This window comes from Drosophila takahashii, chromosome X, assembly GCF_030179915.1.
Source record: "Drosophila takahashii strain IR98-3 E-12201 chromosome X, DtakHiC1v2, whole genome shotgun sequence".
NCBI lineage: Eukaryota > Metazoa > Arthropoda > Insecta > Diptera > Drosophilidae > Drosophila > Drosophila takahashii.
The window spans coordinates 19,319,950-19,340,778 of NC_091683.1; the positions used below are offsets into that span (position 1 = coordinate 19,319,950).

The following is a 20,829-nucleotide window of genomic DNA, read 5'->3' on the forward strand; positions in this document are numbered from 1 at the left end:
GAGTACTCCACCTCCACCAGCTGAAATCATCATGCCGCGTCGCGTTGAGCCGAACTTTTTACAATTCATTCGCGCTAATGGACGGCACTTGTGGAAAGGATGTCTCTTGATGGCCATTTCCTTGGCCATCAGCGTCTTTGATGTCGACAGTGTCTTGGCCGTCTGGTTTATAACGCTGTTCGGCTTGGAGTGGAATACAGAGCACGGGTTCAATTACTACATGGCCGTCTTCCTTTTTGGATTATCGCTCGTTTTGGCCCTATTCGCTGTGTATTGGCAACGACGTTTCAGAGTTCTCAATATGAACCGCTTGAACTAGGATGCGACGAAGAGGAATTTTAGCAGGAAATAAAGGCTAACCTTGAATTAAAAGAGTGTTTTCATTACAAAAAATAAATGTTAAAAGAATAGAAAAAGAAAGAAAACGAAAAAGAAAATGGCGAATCTGGCAAAAACTTGCAAAACTTTTCTAACCTAACTTTTAGGTTGGAATTTTGTTTGCAGGGGTTAAATAAAAATAAAAATTATTTTAAATTAATAAAGGTTAGCCTAATTTTGCTATTTATAAAAACGATAATGTATTTTACAAAAATAGCTGGCAGGGGAATAAGGCTACCCTTAAATTAAAAAGAATAATCAGTGCCACTGTTTTTATTACAAAAAAAAAAATGAGAAGAAAGAAAACGAAAAAAAAAAATGGCGAGTCTGGCAAAAACTTGCTGCCTAATTTTCTAACCTCACTTATGGGTTGGAATTTTGTTTTGCAGGGGCTAAATCGAAATAAGTATTTTTTAAAATAAATAAAGTCTAACCTAATTTTGCAATTAATTAAAAAGTATGATTTATTTTCCAAAGTTTGCTGCCCGGGGAATCCCAGGTAGTTGGTCACTTTGGAGCACTGCCAATCGCGGTTTCGATAGGTTTTCCCACCCCCACCTCCTCCGCCTTCGCTGGCTGTTGTGCAGCCCTGGCAACCGCGCAAACATAAATAAATGCTCCTCGGTTATTACATTTATCCATTTAACCGCCGGCATGAACTACTTTCCCAACTACTACTCCATCGAGGACATATTCGTGACCCAGGAGAAGGTGGAGTGCCGGGTGAACACCAAGCTGCAGCGGATGGGTGAGTGAAAGCGATGCCTTGGAGCTCCTTTTAACTTGAGGTTCTCCAAAATCCCTAGGATTCCTGGATTCTGGAGCTGAATCCGATGATTTAGAGCCCGGACGGACGGTCAACCTGCCGCTGTGGTACATCAAGGAGCTGAAAGTGAACAATGCCTACTTCACCGTCGCCGTACCAGAAATCTATCGCAACGTGCACAAGGCCGTCTGCGAGGCGGAGACCACCCACATCGAGCTGGGCCGCCTGCATCCGTACTTCTACGAGTTCGGCCGCTACCTGACGCCCTACGACCGCAACCACGTCATCGGGCGCATCATCTTCGAGACGCTGCGCCAGCGGGTGCGCCACCTGCTCGACATCTCCAAGAGCGACGGCCAGGCGGCCAAGGCGGAGCACCGGCTGGACAACATCGAGGCCAAGCTGCACGAGGCGGGCGTGCGCACCCACAGCCAGGTGGGGCATGCGTATGGGTATAGGGGCTACCACAATTGGTGGCTCCATATGCCATCTAAGTCTCAGTGTTCAATGGAAGATGGCAATCCTTCTAAAGAGTCTGTTTTCCCCCTCTTGGAAGCTCCACATTCCATATATCCTATGTATACAAATTCCTCGAAGGTTCCTTAATCCCTCCTTCACTTTATCCTTTCACAGCCTTCAATTTACTATATATTTTTTGTATATATGTTCCCCAAAGGATCTTTAATCTTAGTTTTTAATGGTAGATGGCAATCCTTCCTCAAAAGATAGCTCTTGATAGCTCCATATTCCATATATTCTATGTGTAAATATTCATCTGAGGTTCCTAAATCCCTTCTCCACCAATTCTTCCTCAACAGAGTCTGTTTTTTCCCCACTTTATCCCTTCATATCTCAATTTTCCATATATTCTTTGTATACATGTTCCCCAAAGGATCTTTAATCTCAATGTTTAATAACAGATGGCAATCCTTCTTCCAAAGAGTCTGTTTGTCCCTCTTGGTAGCTCCATATTTTCATATATTCTTTGTATACATGTACCTCTGAGGTTCCCAAATCCCAGTTTTCAATGGCAGATGGCAATCCTTCCTGCAAAGAGCCTGTTTTTTCCAGCTTTATCCCTCCACAGCTCAATTTAATATCAGTTTTTAATAGTAGATGGCAATCCTTCCACCAAAGAGTCGCTTTTTGCCTCTAGGTAGCTCAATATTTCATATATTATATATATACAATATTCCTCTGAGGTTCCTAAATCCCAGTATTCAACGGCAGATGGCAATCCTTTGCTCTTTCCCACTTATACCCACATTACACCAACCATAACTAAAATCACTTTGCCATTTGCAGTACATCGAATGGCTGCAGATGACCGGCAACAAGATCCGCACCTCGGAGCTGGTGGAGGAGCACCAGAAGAAGCGGCGGCGGGCCGATCGCAGCGATGACGAGGGCGAGTCCCTGCCCAACAGCAAGCGGGCCACCTTGTGACCTGGACCAACCCATCCCAACATAAACTGGTGTCTTGGAACTGTAGCAACTTTATTTCGTCCATTCTTTTTGGTGGCCATAGGGCAGCCTCAACTCTCAAAAATACACATCATCTACGCAATCGGCTACAGCCATTTGTACGGTTCGAAAATACATACATGGGTTCATCGCATACACATCTACACATAACTAAGCATCCGATCTGGGGGCCCGGTCTTAAACTAATCTATTTGGAGCTGCCGGCACGCGCTTTAAATGGACCTGGCAATAAGCCAAACAACCGCGCATCCTTATACGATTTTGCGCCACATTATTACATATAAATAGTTAACTACATATATAATTATAATCTTGTAAGCTCAATTAAAATTTGATTTTGTGCTAGTTTCACATACATTTCACAAATAAACATTCACCAATGTCAGCATATACATAGGTAGTTCGTTAAAAGCAAACAATAGGACTTCATTCTATTCCGGGGACCGCGATGCTTACAAGTTTTCAATGTCTGGACTGGGCTTTTCGTATCTTGGAAGAGTTTTCAATGGAAATATTTATTTTCTAGATGTAATTAACTAAAGAAATTTATTATTAGTGCTAAACGTAATTATAGTTCTGATCAAATTAAACACTTCAATAGTACAGTACAGCTTTTCACTTTTATGAATTTTTTTTTAAATATATGCTCAAAAAGAACAAGTTTTCGGAGTGAAAAAAAAAGAGTTGTGATCTCAATGCAAATAATAATGTAATCCAAAATAATAAATACAATTACGAAAACTTATTTTTTTATTTTTGTGAAATTATTTTAAAATTTGGCTTCATGGTTTCATAGTTAAATTGGAGAGGAGCATAGGTCTACGGTCCCCGGAAATCTATATCTTTTTTTAACACTAGGTATACAATTCCCTTCGCTTCACAATATTAACTCGCAATATATGCACATCGAACATTCCTAGTTATGCATCTGGCCAATTTCCTTTGGCTTTAATATGCTTTTCAGTTATCTCTTCTGCATTCGCTATATATTTCTAACAGCATTCCGATTAACAACATCGATTTCGTGGATATAGCAAGAATTGAATGCAACATTAATGCAACATTTATGGTTAGGGGGCTTGCTTCAAAAAATAAGCAACATACATATATGTAGTTAGTTTATTCGCTTTATCTGCATTTGGTTTTAGTTTTGTTTTTGTTCTTCGTTTTTTTTTTGTTGGTTTTCTTTTCATGTTTTTAGTAAATAATGTCTTTTTACAACTAAAGATCTGTCCCGGGTCTTATTATTTTGTATTTTTCTCGTAATCCTCCCTCGATTCTTTTTTCGTGTACATTTTCCGTCCGTCCCGTTGAGTCGTTGTTGTATAATTAATTGTTAAAAATGTATAAACAATAGCAAGATCTCCGCAAAATGGAAGCGGCTGGAACTGTGCCTCAAAATAAATACATGGATACAAACAAGTAGGTTACAATTTGCACTAGTTTTTGCCATTTGCGAGGGCGGTGGGAGTGGGCGTGGCCGCAGACGTGCCTGGAAGGACGGCGTTGGGCGGTCGTCGCTTCTGCGGCAGGAAAACCTAAAAAAAGTAGACGAATACACGAAAGTGAGCGAGTAGGAACTATGCAAAATCTTCATTTGTAAGTAAAAAATTACTAGTAAATTATGGAAATAAAGTACAAGATAAAGGCCATGTAAAATAATAAACAATATTTCTTAGTTTAGTCACTAATCTGCAGTCTTCATTTTTTAATAATAGTTACTTAAGATAATATCTTCCTTTGTAAGTATTAGATAATTAAGAAATCATTATTGGAAGTAAACTACAAAATAAAAGAAATTTAAAATAATAAACAATATTTCTTAATTTGGTCCCTATTATGTAGTCTTCATTTTTTAATAATATTTGGTTTAGATAATATCTTTATTTGTAAGTAGTTAAGTAAATAATGGAAATAAACTAAAAGATAAAAACCATGTAAAGTAATAAACAATTTAGTCACTAATTTGAAGTCTTCATTTCTTAATATAATTCACTTTAAATAATATCATCATTTGTAAGTAATATATCAATAAGAAATCCTTATTAAAAATTAACTACAGCTACTACCAAAGCAATGATATTTCGTAATTTAAAATGTAATTTTAAGAAAATCGGTAGACTATATAAAACTATTGGAAAATTGATGCGAAATTATTTAAAACCAAATTAAGAAGTCGGTAGGTATCTTCGACTTTTGGGAATCTTACTTTTTAAATATTTCCGAACTTTAAATTCATTTTATAATAAATCAGATATAAAATAGATATAGCTGCCATAGGAAGAATAAAAAAAGTATGTTCGAATTAAGAAGTGAAGAACAAATCAAAAATTCAAAATTCACAGTTTTTGTAAGATTTCAAAAATTAATTTTTAATTTTATAGGTACGATCTAAAGGGTATTTCCTTTCTTTTTTTTCTTTTTTAATAATATTTACTTGGACACCCACTCACCTTGAGAGCCCCCAAAACCATCAGATAGAACCAATAGAGCTGTGGCAAGAACAGAATGGCGATGCTGACGAGGCAACCGCGCGGCAGCCCGCACATGGCCGCCCACATGGAGGCCGCCTCGATGGCCAGGCTGTAGCGCCACATGACATAGGGCCACATGCAGACGCGGCACACGAAGAAGGTGGCCAGCATGAGGAGTCCGTTGGCGATGTAGACGCGCGAGTCCTTCAGGCGCATGGTGCTCAAAATGCTGCGCAGCGAGACGAACGGCGTGGAGAACTCCATCATGAACATGTAGCTGTATATGCAGTGGCCTCCGCCGCGGATGTACTGAAATTTACATAAGATATTAGTTATAAAAGATATAATATAAGAAGATATAAAGCCCATACCGTCACCACCAGCAGACCAAAGGTACCGATAAAGACGTGGTGAATCATCATGACCGGGTGCGTGAGGACGTACTTGAGGAAGTCCCATCTGCCGTCCTTGGGAATCTGCACGCAGGCGCCATCGTAGTCGCAGATTTCGTGTGGAGTGCCCGGAGTGCTGCCGTTGTTGTTGCCCCCAGATGACTGACCATTGACCTTTCCGTTGGCCGGATGACCATTGCTCACCAGCTCAGTGTTCTGATTTTGACCCTTGGTAATGCGCAGCAGGTGCAGCTTGTCGGCAATCTTCTGGGTGTGCACCTTGTACATCGACCAGATGTCGTACATAAAGTAGGCGGTGCCGAACCAGCCGTAGGCCTCCATCAGGAAGTGCGACGCGTACACGAAGGACTTGGTGCACGTCGACTTGCAGACGATGAGGCCCACGAGGAAGGAGAACGACGCCTGGATGGCCGATACGATTCTGAAAGGAATAAAGACAGTGGTTAAATTGATGCTTTAGAGTTATTTTAACGGAATAATGCTGATATATTGGATTTATTACAAATGTACAAATGCCTTTCTCTGAATTTTATACATATTATTTTGACTTGGGTAATACTTTTACTGATGAGTCATCAGTAAAGACATAATATCATAAAATACCTTATAAATAAATGATGTATGTATAAATGCATTCTATCTATTTACATATAAGTTTGACTTGGTTACAATATTTATTTATTAGTAAAGTAACATACCTAATAAATAAATGATATATGTAGTACTTTAATAGAATACTACTGATAAGTGCATTTTGTCTACAAATGTGATGTCTTAAGAAGCCTTTTCTCTAAATTTCATATTATTTTGACTTGTATTTTACATATTACTGTAATATTACATAATGTTATAAAATATCTAATAAATAAATAGTATGGTATTTTAATAAAATAATACCGATAAAATGCATTAATTATATAAAAATGTGGCGCCCTAAGAAGCCTTTTCATTTAATGATATTATAATGTTATAAAATATCTAATAAATAAATAATAGAGAAGCAGGTTTATCTAAAGACCTCAAATCTTTTTAATAATTTATGCAAATTTCACATATTTAGCGGTTCTCAAAAGCGGGTCCATCGCCTCAAAATTCAACTAAAGCTACAGTTTTCAAAATATTTCATATATATCTCCGGAAACAACTCTAAATTTTAGGTAACCAACTGGAAGAAGTCATCGCCTCCCCAAAAAAAAAAGGAAATAAAAACAGGAACAGTCTCGAAATGGAGCCATGTGATCCCGGACCCGAGCGGGTGATGCGGCAATATCTGTCCCAGTTGCTGGAGACGGGCACCACTCGTTCCGCCGGCTGCCTGGACCGCTTCGTCACCAAGGGCATGACCAATTTTCCGCCGCCGGCGCCACCGCCACCTCCTTCCTCCTCCTCTTCCTTCTCCCTGGAGGGCAAGGCTTCCCGCTGCTCCCTTTTCGAGCAGCTTCTCTCCGGCGGCAGCCGAAGATCCGAGCGTCTGTTGGTTCCCGATCTGGCCACCGAGTGGTTCCGCAAGCAGAAGGTCTTTCTGGACAAGCTGACGCCCGAGGAACTGGCCGCCCTGAGCGATGGTCTCTCCAAGAAAGGTCAGAAGAAGGATCCAGAGGCCACCAAGGTAGCCACCTGCCTGCCCACCACTGAAAACCGAACGGGTAATGCAAATCCCTTTCTCATCGCTCAAAAGGAGGAGATTCGCGGAGGAGGAAGAGGCAGCTGCTCCTGCCTAAAGCGTCGCAGCTGCAGTTGCCTCTTCCAGGCGGATGGACAGCCAGTGGCCACGGATTGCCTCTCTGCCCGCCGGACGGAGCCGCTGCTGCCGCGCCTGCGCCGCAAATTCGATCTGCGCCAGGCGCCCCAGCGGCGTCTCGATCCCGCGCTCTTCCGCCGCATCTCCCCGGAGTTCTTCCGCATCCTGGCCAGCTACGAGGAGGCCATGAGCGAGAGCTGCCCGCTCTACGGCATCTCGATGAATCACTGGGGCGACACCAGGGGATGTTGTCCGTGTGGTGAGCATCTCAAGAAGAAGAGGGGCTTTCTGGGTGATGAGAAGGTGGCCACCGGCGTGGTGCCTCCTCCCAGTTGGCCGCCATTGGAGAGGGAGAGGAGCCAGAGTTCCAGCTCTAAGAAGAAGTCTGTTAAATATGCCAAGGAGAAGCTGAAGAGACCATGTCATAATGAGACCTGCAACAATGAAGCCTGTCGCGGAAGTCCAAAGGAATCCAAGGAGTCTAGAGAGTCCAAGGAGTCCAAGGAGGAGGTGGTATCCTCCGCGGATGAGAAGAGTAAAAGGCCAAGGAAAAAGGAGGAGGATCATCAGCAGCTTAAGCAACTGCAGATCAGGCAATCGGTCAGTCAATCCTCCAATCCCTCAGAGAATCCTCAGCCGGAAAGGCGACTGTGGGGACGAGAGAATCAATCGAATCCCCCGGAGAAGCGGAGAAAGTTCACCAATTGCTTTCGAAGGCCACCAACGCAGATCTACAGAACCACGAACTTTGCTCCTCCTCCACCAGTCGTCCAACCATGTCAGGCTCATCCTTTAGCAAACCACCAACCCAAGGGCATCCTGGGTGGCTTCACGGGCATCTGCAAGCGCTGCATGGAGCCGGGTCGTCATCTGCTCTACAATCTGAATGCCAATTACCAGCAGAATCGCGAGCGTTATGGGCAAATCCGGAAGGAGAAGCTGGAGAGGAAGCGGCAGAGGGAGGAGATTGGCAGGAGAGGAGATTGGGAAGAGGAGGAGGAGCAGGCCTTGGAGGAGGTGGACAGCAGCACCACCACCTTGAGACCCCAAAATACGCAGGGGAGGAGTGAACATTCCTTGCCCTTTCGCACGCCCACCAGTGAACGCACTTTGGCGGGATGGAATCCATCCGGAAATCCAATAAAACCATCTAATCCCCATGAGAATCACCCACCGGAGCAATGCAACCAAGCTCCAAAGCAATGCCAGTTGGACTGCAAGTGTGGACTTCCTCAGGAGGCCTTTCAACTGCCGCCCGTTGAGAGGTGCACTTGTCCAAAGGATCCTCCGGAACAACAGGTTCTCCTCCAGATTTCAGAGGTCCAAGAAGTCAAGAGGTCATTCTCCAGCGAGGTGGAATATGCCAAGTGCGGTCATCGAACGAAGGCGTGCTATTTGGCCAATGATTTCCACCAGCTGATGCGACGGGTGGCCAGGAGAAGACCTCCCACAGGTAAAACCAAGATTCCCAAGTCTCATAATAGACTTCCTACCAAGTCGAAGGAGGCACCACCAGCTGTGTGTCCCGTAACTCCAGAAGCTTCAACCAAAACCCATTCAAAACCAAAGGTTAAACCAAAACCAAAAGTAAAACCCAAGGCAGAGGAAGGTGTGATCAACATTCCCATTCCCACCAAGCTTAAAAAGATTAAGGAATCTCCAAAGGAAGCCGCCAGTTCCCTCAACTTATCCGCTTGCCAGGCACAAAGCGATATTCCCTCAGTAAGAAGAGAATCCCAGGAAGAAAAGACTTCTCCTCCACCTCCAAGCAGAGAATCTCCAAGGAGCACTTCCTCAAGAGAAAAAGGAAGGACACGAATGATCTGTCGATCAAAGAGGAGTTCAAGAAGTCCAAGGAGTCCCAGGAATCCCAAGAGAACCCCCTCCTGTTGTTCCTTCTGCAGCTCCTCCTTGGGAAGATCAGGAGGAGAACGAAGAAGACGACGACGAGTCAGTCGGAGCTCCATTTCGGATGTCTCCTACTGGAGGCCTCCCAGGAAGCAGCAGGATTGCAGGCAGAGATTCCCATCCAGTTCCTGCTCCGATGCCTGGGAAGATCCGCCCTTGAAATCGGCCATGAAGAAGGCACCCATCCAATGGCAGCCGGATCCCTTGGAGCACTTGGAGACGGGGCGACGCTACTACACGGATACCCAGCCGAATAATGGCCACCTGGAGGCGGGACCCCGCTGCAGCTGTCGTTCGCTGCGCTCCACCAGCTCCATCCGAGCACTGAGCTCCAACACGGACAGTGTGCGATGTCCCTGTGCTCCGGCGCCATCGGTGGCCAGTGTGGAGGAGGAACAGGAGGAGGAGGAGGAGCAGGGACAATGCATGTGCTGCAGATACCACACTCCTGCTCCTCATGGACAACCCATGCCGGAGCCCTACTTCCAGCCCAGTTCTCCTGCTCCTAATCCTCATAACCAATCCATGATGGAACCCTATTTCCAGCCCACTTCTCCTCCTTCTCCTCCTGCTCCATGTCGACGTCCAAGGAGTACGTTTTTCAGCGGAGCTCTGAGATGGGAGCCACGACAGCACCATCATGCCCGCACCCTACTGCGCACCCAACGTCCTCCGCCGCCAAAACACCAACACTTAGCCAGTTATCCCCATTATCAGGAGGAGAATCCCCCGGAATGGATACCCAATTACCCCGCTCCTCATCACTATCCCCAACCCGTAATCCCTAATCCCCAGTGGGAGCAATACTACGGGCAGGAGGAGCCTAATAACTATAACATGCAAGAGGATCCAGGGACAAGAAATAGCTACCATTCAGGAAGAGATCGAGGTGGAGCCATTACAGCCGCTGCCCAGGGACTTCGGGGTTTGGTCAACGCTTTGGGGGGAACTCGGATTAGGTCGAGGCACCACTCTCATCAGGATTACTATCATCATCAAGGGGAAAGATATTCTGAAGGTCAGCCAACAGATTATATCAACAGTTTTCAAACTCCAGAGGCGACAAACATCCTTCCCAGGCGAAATTTCAACGGGTACAGGGATAATCAAGTGGATGAAGGGCTGACCAACAGGGGTAATGTAAGACGAAGCATGGAGAACGAACAACAATCGTGGTTCCGGATGAAAGCTGGAGGAGCAGGAGGAGGAGGAGGATCACCTGGGTTTGTTTTCCCTGGTTGTGAAATAGATTCCCGAAGGAAAACCGGAGGAGCAGCTTCATCCCTCAACGATGGACAAGAAAAGTGTCCAACTTCCACGCCACTTGCCATATTCTTCGACAGCCTGAGAGCAAAACAAGCTGCCTCGGAAATCCTGGCAAGAAACACACAGCAGCCCAGAAAAGTGGATACTTTGGAGAATGTGCCCAAATCCAGGCGAAACATGGATGGCCACGCCACATCCTCATCCTCGTCATCCTCCAGTGATAATGACATACGTGATTGGAGCAACAGGCAAAGGCGACGGCGAAGTCCCTCCGAGGAGACCATGGTCATTCCGTCCACCTACACGGGTCTCCTCGAGGAGCAAGTGCTCGGCGAGTATTTGCCCAGCCCACGGTGCAAACGAAGGATCTCAAGAAGTCCATAAATCGCTAAAGAGAAATATTAAAGATCATGCTGTTTCTAGCTTTGTTGTGAAACTTGTGAAATACAATAGCCACCTAGTGAATGATATGGTTTTTCAAAATTTCTAAGATGCATAAATGTAAATTTTAGGAGATTCTGGATCCTGGCGTTACGATCTTCATATCCTACTGTCTTTGGTTGTGAACTGAATAATTCTGCAAATGTAGTTGCAAGTTTCTAAACTTTCTGTGATAAAAAATCATGAGCCGGATCTCCAGGGGAATTATGTAACCAAAGAGTATAAAGTCAAGAAGTCCATAAATCACAAAATAGGAATAATAAAGATCATTATTTATCTAACTTTGTGTGAAATAAACTAGCCTAGAGCTTGAAAATTATCGATATTTTCGATATTTTCACAATATCGATACGATACTATAGATGTTTTAAAGGGAAAACTCCTTTTAAATATGGATAAATCGCTATTGAATAGCCACCTAATGAATGATATGGTTTTTTAAAGACAAATTGAATCTCTAAGATGCGTAAATTTAAAAAATTCAGGAGATCCTGAATCCTGGCGTTACGATCTTCATTCTACAGCTGTAGTTGCAAGTTTCTAAGGATTCTATGTTACAAAATCAAGCGAATCTTAATTTGCCATCCCGTCTAGCATTTAAAAACCAAGCCACAGACCCTTAGCAATACGGAATTTAGGTAGATTTAGTGGGACAGAGATTAATGCGAGAATAAAGAGACTACAGACTCGACTGGTTCCTTTGTCGGTCGCCTCCCTGCATCCTGACGCCCGCCTCCGGGCCTCCCTTCTTCTTGGGCGATCCCGTGGAGTTGCGCGACTCGCGGCGCGAACCCTTCTCCGAAGCACCGCCCGTCTTCTTGGGATTGGAGCTGCGTCGCAGGGAGCTGGCGGTGCTGCGGATGACTGGTGAGCCGCTCTCGGTTCTCGCGGCAGGTTCCTCGGGTTCCGGCACCCGACGCGTGCAGTAGATCTGCGGAGTGATCGTTCTGCGCAGCGGCTTCTTCTGCGCATCCGCATCCTTGCCCTTGATCTTCGACTTGGGCCGTCGCCGCCTGTGGATCACCGCATTCTTGTCCGTGGCCGCCACCTTGTGGTACAGCCGGCACAGTTCTCCGCACTGCCTGGCGCTATAGAAGCGCCTGATGCGTCCCTCCTGCTCCAAAATGCCGCACACCAGTTCATCCAGCTGGACAAGCTGCAAAGCCAACAGCAGGCCATTCAGATCCACGGGACAGGCGGCCCGCTCGTTGAGCCGCTCCAGCATGGCCAGTAGTTGGGTGCGCTGCTCGGGAATTAGCACAGGGCCAAGGAAGATCAGGCGCAGCAGCTTGTAGGCATTCGACCGGTCCAGCGGATCGATGGGCTGGCCGCAGCGATCGAAGAGGCTGTCGTAGATCTTCAGATCGTGCAGCTCCGAGTAGGGCGCCTTCACGTGCTCCATCACCGACCAGATGCGATCGCGCGGAAAGCGAGGGAGCGGCCTGCTCTCGTGGTAGGCCAACTGGAACAGGGTGGTCAGCATCTGGAAGCGGCTGACGCGGAACAGGCAGCTCAGCGCCTCCAGGATGTGCTTGTTCCGCTGGCAGCTGCAGCGGCACTCGTTCTCCGTGTTGCGATGGCTGCACAGCGAGCACTTGGGACCGGGACAGCCATAACGGATGGTCGCCGGACGCAGTGGCTCCAGCGGCAGAGGGCAGGCGTCGCGGCAGCGGCAACAACAGGGAGCACAGCACATCGTCTCCTCTCGCCTCGAATCCCGCGCCGAAAAAACTACTAATTTAGACTAGGTTTTTTTATGAAAAACTCGATTGATTTCCTCTGAGTGAAAAGAAATCCATGGCTATGGAAATTGACAAAGAAATATAGGTATATCAATTGGATATTCGCAGGTGAAATATATATTACTCGCAGAGTAACGCTCACATCTTTAAAGATTTATGAAAAGTTTGAATGCAAATTTGTTGTGTTTAAAAATACCCATCAAAATGTAGAAGAAATTTTTTAAATCAGACCGTTCATTCAAAAGTTATGTGCAAAAATATAAACAGCCGCTGGATGGAGCCAACAAACATTTCAACAGCCGCTAGATGGCGCCAGTAGCTTTGATGACTGCATAGCTTTATCTCCCTTTACATGAGTAACGGTTATCTGCTCAGAGAGGAATATGTAAGCACAATTGTTCTTGAATTGAGAACATTCGTTTTTAAAAACACATTTTTTTCGTGTAAGATCGAGAACATTCGTTCTTGAAAACCGGATAAGTACGTTTTGAATTCAATTTAAGAACAAAACGGTGAGAAGGGAAAAGTTTAATTGCGTTTTTAGCAACTTTATTAAACAATTTTAGATGACTGAATAAACTAACTATTCACTTATTGATATCAACTATGTAAATACCGCCAATTTAACTTGATTCAAGCACTTTAAACCAACAATAACTTAAAAAATATCCTTATACTTTTAAGAATATTTTAAACTCAAATAAATTCTCTTTGTGTAGCCAGGATTTAGTTGAGTGGAGGGTTTTCAGTACAAATTTTGCGAATAATATTTTTGAAACCCGTATTTTCCATAGGATTTAACCCCCAATATCCTGTTAAAATCTATTAAAATGATCTATTATAACTTCAGATAACTTGAAGTCATTTCATGTTTCTAATCATAGTTTACCATTTTTTGGTCATGAATCGAAAAGCATAGTAGCTGACCCAGTCCATGTCATTGCTATTCACTCTTTATACCAATCACTATGTTAAATTATCGAAAAAAATTAAATCAAAATCGTTTTTAACCATTGAGCAAAAGTACACAGTATAAATTTGAGATTAGTTAAAATTCCCATTCGACCAAAAAAGAGCGCAATGTCCCAGGAAATGTCGAAATTTTTAGGTGGAATCCGCCGTGGCACTCCCCAAGATCGAGCCAAGGCGATCCGAAACAGGGGAGGAGCAGCTGGAGGAGCAACTGCCCAACCAAGCCAACCTACCCAACCACCCAGGTGGAATCAAAGGCCACCGGTTGGCGGAGCAAGTGCAGCAGCCCCCAAGAAGACGTTGAATAAGGCGAAACCAGGTGAGCCAAGTGGAACAGGAGCTGTTCCCAAGAGAGCAACCGGAGGTGGTCCAACTAGGGTGTTCCAAACCACGGCCACCTCCACGTTGCGTCGCCGGCAAAATCCGCCCCCTCCGCCAAGAGTGGCCGTTCCGCGGCGCATCATCGAGGTCAAGTGGATCATGAAACCATCGCAGAGCTTCGTGCCGGGCAGCGAATCCTCCTCGGAGCCAGAGGTAGACTCACCACGCGGTGAGGGAGACAAGAGAACCAAGGTGCGAGCCTCGCGACTGTTCCGTGTGCCCAGCCAGCGGATCATGCATGTCGAGGAGCTGAAGCAGGCGCAGCTGCAGCAGATGCATCCACGCAGGACCACGAGGAGCAGCCGTTCACGTAGTAGGTCAACCAGTAGGTCAACAAGTCCAATGCCCCATCCTTCGTCCACTAGGTATTTCTGTAGCTGCTCCAGTCGCTCGGTAAGTCGCCAGCCATCGGAGGAGGAGGATCAGGAGGAGCTGAAGGAAGTGCCGCTTCAGGATTCCAAGACTGTGACCCTGCTGCCCAGTATCAACGAGAGTTCCTTTCCCAGCCAAAGTCCCCTCCAGATCGCCTCGAATTCCAAGGATAATCTCCCCAAGGGTTCCACTTCCAGCTCGAATCCATTATCCACTCCCACCAGCAGCAGTCTCAGCAGCAGTGGAACCGAATGCAGTGGCGAGCGACTGGTCCGAAGGACCACCACTGGTAGACTGGCCGGCAAGGCCATCAAACTGACTTCCACGGTGATTGAGATCATCAAACCGCCGACAGCTACATCGAAAGTGATTAAGAAATCACCCAGAATTCCCAGGGAGAAGAAAAAGCCACCTCGGGCCAAGAATTTACCCAAGATCCATTCGGTAACGCCGCCAAAGCTTCAGGTTCCTGTTCCCCTCAGTCAGTCGGTGAATCATGTGGTCAATCAACTGACGGCTCAACTAAAGGAGGCTGCGATGATGCATTCCAAGGTGGAGGTTCCTTCAAAGGATCAGGATGTCTACCAGGCATTTGCCACTCCATCAAGAAAGCCCTCCATTTATCTGCTCATGAATTCGGAGGCGAAAAATCACGCCGAGAATCCTTCCAAAGATGCTTGGGTCATCCAACCAATGGAGCAGACAAATCGTTATTTGAAAGAATCGTTATCAAAGGATCATCCTAGGCAGCATTTAAAGGTGGCTCCTCCAAAGGATCCCAGCAAGCCTCCTCCGTCGAATATCACAAGGAATCCCTACATTGATGAGCCAAAAATGCTATCCAAGTTGAGGAGCCAACGAATCAGTAGTTCAAGTGCCAGGACGCAGCCTGTTTCGCTGAACCGGATCACCAGGCCTCCATACGTAGTTCCAATTACTCCAAATCCTCCAGAGCAGCAAAAGCAACAGCAGGAGCATCCAAAAGCCAGCAAGATTGTCCGAAAGGCCCAGCACAAGGTGCCGCGCACCATGGAAGATGGCATCGACATGAGCTACCAGTACTTCGTATCCATTCCCCTCAAGCGTGGCAAGAAGCCGCAGGTGGTTCGCTATCTCTACCGGCCGATGGTTCGCCAACTCAATGCACCCACTTCGCCCAATCGACGATCCACGCGGCGGGTGAAAAGGAAAGCAGCAGCAGCAGGAGGAGATGACCAGCAGCATCTAGAGGCTTCCCAAGAAATCGATCCTGAACTAAAAGCTCTAGGCGGAAAGCCACTGCCGCTGGTGGAAGCTCCTCCATCACTGGAAACTGAAGAGAATCCCGAGTACGAGGTGCCGCCGCTCAAGCTGGAGGCTCGCTTTAAGCCGCTGATGGAGCAGCTGGCCCAGATGCCGTTTCCCGAGGAGCGAACCAATCGCCGTCGGCGCCGAGTAAGAGCTGCCGGCGGCGCTGAGCAGGTTCCTCCAGCGGATCAGCAACTGGGCAACGGAGGTGGAGATGAAATGAGCTCCCTGGGGCGGCTATCCTCCATCTGGAAGTCTGGCTCGCGGCTACCCAGGCTGATTGACTATCAGCCGGAGGCGAAGCGTCTTAGCTCGGCGACCGGAGCATCAATCTCGTATCATACCCCCTTGCAAATAGGAGAGGCTGAAAAGCCCTTTGTGCTACCAAAGGATGATGATCCAATGATTCAGGCAATAACCTATGACGACATCGAGCAGAGGGATGAGCAGAAGGATCAGAAGGAGATGGATCAACCGGGTGAGCAGCTGCCTCCCCTGGAGAACCTCAAAAAGGCAGTCAGTTTTCAGCCCGACGAGGTGAAGGTCAGCGAGATTCCCGCCAGGAGCAGCAGTTCCATCAGCTCCTCTTCCAGTGGAGCCAAGACCAAATGCCGTCGGCCAACACAGAAGAGCAAGGCCAAGTCCAAGGGAAAGGCCAAGGGACGCAAGTGAGGGAAAGCTCTCTGGCAATATTAATTTTGGAAATTTTTAATAATCTTGAAAAATTTAAAGTGAATTGTAGCAAAGGTATAAACCTTGAAGGTTTGAAATAAATTTATAATATAATTTTGGAAATGTTCTCGTAAACTTTTTTAAAAAAGTATAGAAACTAGGAATACTAGGAATCCATGGAAAGTTTAATTTCGAATATTAACTCCTTAAAACCTCAAATAAAAAAATATTTAGGAAATGTTTTTGGCAATTTTTTTATTTTTAAACATATTTTAAAAAGAATAGATGGAATTTAAGTAATTTAATTTAATAAAATGGAATACTAAAATACTTTATTAATTTTCATGTAAGTTTTAATATTCGAATAGTATAACGAAAAATATAATTTTGGAAATGTTTTTGTAAACTTTTGTTTAAGTCATATTACAAAACGAATAGATGGAATAAAAGCTGTTTAATAATACTTTAGTTATTTCTTGGAAGGCTTTTATATTGGAATTTTAAATATAATAATACAACAAATTTTTTCGACAACGAAACTTGGATTACTAAAATACTATAATTATTTCCATGGAAGAATTAATATTTGAATTTTACTGCCTGTTAGCACAAATAAAGCCACAAGCAATATAATATTTATAAAACATATTGAATAGGAGGAATTTAATTTCTTAAGACAACGAAACTGGGAAAACTAAAATACTTCAGTTATTTCTATGGAAGTTTTTATCAGAACTTATCCACCAATCTTGAACTGGCTGTTGGCACCCCTAAAACCTCAAATTTGCCTTCAAACAGTATATGCCTTTATAAGGATTCTTCGACTCAACGATGACTTCACCTGGCGCACCTGCAAAGGTCAAGGGAGAGTGGATGTGGAAGTGGATTTGGGTCAAGGGCCGGCTGGGGCGATTGCTCAATGTCAGGATGTTGGTCATTAGCGCAGAACCTGCGAGCCGCGGGAAGCGATAGCCCTACCCCCGTGATAATGGGAGCGCTAGAAATAGATTTGAATTAGCTAAAGTGGCTCGAAAATAATTGGTTTATGTTTTTGGAATAGCTCAACAACCTGATTGTCATGGTTATTTTTAGTTATTAAATTAATTGCGGGGGTTTACTTTTGATTTTTCAGTTTTAATTTTACTGGCTCCACCTAGCGGTCATTTTATTTTTTGATTTTACTGTACGAGTAACGGGTGTTCAAATGCCATGTCCTTTTCTCACACATATTTTTAAATCTAAGTTATTTTTAGTTATTAAATTAATTGCGGGGGTTTACTTTTGATTTTTCAGACTTAATTTCACTGGCTCCACCTAGCGGCCATTTATTCTACGAGTAAGGGCTATAAAAATGCCATGTCCTTTTCTCACACATATTTTTCAATCGACATTTATGTTTGCTAACTAAACTAACTGAGTTTGTGACCCATATGATGCCCACGCAATCAATTAGTCAGACGTGATTCCGCCTAGTGCAAAGTGATCACTTAACCTTGACGCACCCTTCACCACCCCTAGCATTCGTAGCACTCGAACCATTCGTAGCACTCGCACTCCATCAGAACCGAGGCAAAGTCCCCACATCGAATGTAGGAATTAGTTCCAATTAGAAGCGCCGGCGGTTCTACCTAATGAATGGCCCCAAAGGTGTCGCATACAAAGTGTTTACTATACAGAGTATATATGCTATACCATACTATATAGTATATACACATAGGTGTGTTTTTCTGGGCTGGGCAATCGAATCGAATGTGATTTAGATATCGGTTACTGGGTCGCCGGTCGTCGTCCAAAATGCCCGCTATCCGAAAGCAAAGCGAGCGTAGAGCCAAGCCAGCGGTAATACAAATAAACAAATAGCCTCAACTATGTCCAATTAAGATTTATGACGAAAGTCAAGGGCCTCGCGAGGGAGAAGGGAAAAGCTGTGGAAAATTTCCCAACGTTCTGTTGTTGCCTCGAGTTTTTGAACTCGAAAGCATCTAACAACATGCCGCTTATCAAGCTTAGATGCACTCACTCACCCAAATCGATTCGCTGGCCCGATAGGAGAGACACAAAGCAGACGGACCCGGATAGACATAGATAGTGATAGGGGCCAAAGCCCCAACTGATTGTCTTATCGGGGAACGAGGCGTTACAGCGATCGTGGGGAACCAGGAAATTGGGTCGTCTGGTTATTAGATTGCAAGATTAAGGCAAGAAGTTGGAGAAAAAGATTTCTGCGATTTAAAGATCCTAAATATCCCAATAGAACCCAACATCTATATGTATATATAGATTTCCGCGATTGAAATTTTGTTTGTTAAGTTTGGACTATATTGTGGGTGTTATTTTCATCTGAAAGCTTGTCAAAAATTATAATTTTGGAGTATTTTTATTAATTGTTTAACCCACGTAATTTAAAGTTATAAATTAATTTAACAAAAAAAAAAGCGTTGCCATATCTACGCATCTGTCAAATGGATTTTTTTTTAACTCTTTAAAAATTCTTTTTAAATGGTGTAATGTTGTGATAAAAATGAGATATCGTTTTGAGACCTTTAAGAAAATCTCGATATATTTCACAAAGAATCACTCATACCCCATTTGCAGGGAAATGCGAGAGAGCAAGCATGTGATGAGCGCTTATCCAAGTTTACGGCTGCGATAAAGTAGATTGAGCCCATTCCCCTCCAGAGATCGGGTTGTATAACACCTGAACCAAGCATCGCACTCTCTGTTTCATCATGATATATACTATATATATATACTGGGGGGAGGCTGGAACTCAATTTAAGCTCGCTAAACAATTCTACACACAGTTTAATTAACACTTTGTACAAAAGGGGGGAAAGTAGTGGGGCAATTGCTAATAAATAGTGAGTCGCATTCAAACTGAAATGCTGGGAAATTTGATTCTTGAACGTTGTTTAAAGATCATTTGGCTAAGCAAATAAATACATCATTCGAAGAGAAGATATAAACAATTTGGGAAGCGTGCCAAATCAGGATGTTTATGGATTTTGCAACAAAGTCCGGTTAAAAGGGGGCTTTGATTTCATTTCACAACCGACTCGCCTTGAGCCAAACCCGTTCTATCCCCATCCCACATCCCCCACGAGACCTTGACCCGCAAGTCTCGATGCGAGATGATGATATAAATCATTGCCGAATGTCGGGGGTATATATATTATGCACTCATCGATAGGAAGGGCCTTTGAATAGGGTAAGGCACTTCAAAATTCGCCACTAAATTTAAAACCCTAGATAAGGCCAAAGGTGTGGGAAAACTTACAGTAATATTCCACTTTCAAAAATATAATCTTAAATGGTTTGTTTATGGTGTGAATCATGCATTCCCTACGTAATCGATGACACCAGATATGCTGTGAATTCATGCCTAAGGTAAGGAACTACCGCCTGAAACCAAACTATTCCAGTAGCGCAATACAAAGACCTATTTTTATAGAATTATATAAGTATTAGGAACGCATAATTTGATTGAGTGAATTGAGTGTTTGTCTGTGTGTGGAGTGGTCTCCATTTCGGGGGGAGGGGAATGGGTTGGTAATGGGCTGGGTAAGGGGACCTGCGTAATAGCACCCACACACACACACACACTCACGCATTCCAATGCACACAGTGCAGTTTGTGCGTGGGTGTGGGTAGAACAGCGGGAAAATCAATAGAAATATGCGTGAATTTGGATGGGAATTTTGGATTTCCACTCACTTGTTGGTAATCTCCAGTACATCGGACATCATCAGGCGGTACTTGCGGCGGAATCTCTGGCCATGCTTCGTCTCCAGCAGATATTTGTTGCAGAAATCGGTCAGCGAGACGAAGTAGATGAATCCCAGCGATGTGAGCACCAGGCCGCGCTGCAGCGAGATGCGGTCGCTGCTGTTGGGGATCTGCCACAGGCTGCCGCAGGCCAATCCCATCGAGCCGATGGAGAAGGCCAGCGAGAAGTAGCAGCCGCGTCGCTGCGGCGTCTTAATCCCGGCCTGCTTTGGATCCTCCTGCTCATTTAGCGGCTCCTGCTGGCCGGCGGTTCCCCCTCCTCCTCCTCCATTCGCCGGCTGGCGGCGCTGCTGCATCCTAGATGCAGGGTAAACACTTCTTTTGGGCGACGCAACCTGTTGCGGATTTCCTGACCCTCCTTCTACTGCTGCTTCTTCTGCTGCTGCTGCTCCTGGCGGACTTCTCTCGACGGCGGCTGCTTACTGGCGGCACTGCGTCTGGGACATGGCGGCTGGGCGAACGGGAGGAGCTGGAGCTGGAGCGGATTCCTCGAGTGCAACATGCAAAAAGCCAAAAAAAAGTATTTCTGGTATACGCGAGCGAGCCGCGGGATTGGTTGTCACGGTCGCACTGCGCTCAATTAAATACTAAAAGGTACTGGCCGAAATTACCTAAAAAACCGATAGCGCCTATCGCTGGATGTGGTATTAAATCGGTATAAAAATACCAAAAACCGATTGTTTTGCTCCCGTTACAGCGCTCTGTTAACTCCTCACTGTTAAGTTACAGTGGCGGGAAAATGTGA

The 20,829-nt window shown here is 45.0% G+C and overlaps 5 protein-coding genes across 5 annotated transcripts; 3 read left to right on the forward strand and 2 right to left on the reverse strand.

Moving 5' to 3' along the window:
- Positions 1 to 878: 878 nt before the first annotated feature.
- Positions 879 to 3,019, forward strand: Psf3 (DNA replication complex GINS protein Psf3). Its single transcript, XM_017146817.3, has 3 exons — positions 879 to 1,126; positions 1,185 to 1,579; positions 2,450 to 3,019. The coding sequence occupies exons 1-3, from the start codon at positions 1,033 to 1,035 to the stop codon at positions 2,588 to 2,590; spliced, it is 630 nt and encodes a 209-aa protein (XP_017002306.2). The 5' UTR covers positions 879 to 1,032; the 3' UTR covers positions 2,591 to 3,019.
- A 715-nt stretch (positions 3,020 to 3,734) lies between these two features.
- Positions 3,735 to 20,660, reverse strand: LOC108060890 (ceramide synthase). Its single transcript, XM_017146814.3, has 4 exons — positions 20,013 to 20,660; positions 5,475 to 5,937; positions 5,083 to 5,412; positions 3,735 to 4,167 (listed from the first exon to the last, which is right to left on the reverse strand). The coding sequence occupies exons 1-4, from the start codon at positions 20,378 to 20,380 to the stop codon at positions 4,069 to 4,071; spliced, it is 1,260 nt and encodes a 419-aa protein (XP_017002303.2). The 5' UTR covers positions 20,381 to 20,660; the 3' UTR covers positions 3,735 to 4,068.
- LOC138913767 (serine/arginine repetitive matrix protein 2) lies at positions 6,573 to 11,149 on the forward strand. The gene has a single exon (XM_070218308.1). It carries the CDS (start codon positions 6,742 to 6,744, stop codon positions 10,813 to 10,815), a length of 4,074 nt encoding a protein of 1,357 aa, XP_070074409.1. The 5' UTR covers positions 6,573 to 6,741; the 3' UTR covers positions 10,816 to 11,149.
- LOC108060891 (uncharacterized) lies at positions 11,493 to 12,666 on the reverse strand. Its single transcript, XM_017146816.3, has one exon. The coding sequence runs from the start codon at positions 12,566 to 12,568 to the stop codon at positions 11,552 to 11,554; it is 1,017 nt and encodes a 338-aa protein (XP_017002305.2). The 5' UTR covers positions 12,569 to 12,666; the 3' UTR covers positions 11,493 to 11,551.
- LOC108060889 (neurofilament heavy polypeptide) lies at positions 13,551 to 16,421 on the forward strand. Its single transcript, XM_017146813.3, has one exon. It carries the CDS (start codon positions 13,695 to 13,697, stop codon positions 16,296 to 16,298), a length of 2,604 nt encoding a protein of 867 aa, XP_017002302.2. The 5' UTR covers positions 13,551 to 13,694; the 3' UTR covers positions 16,299 to 16,421.
- Positions 20,661 to 20,829: the final 169 nt, after the last annotated feature.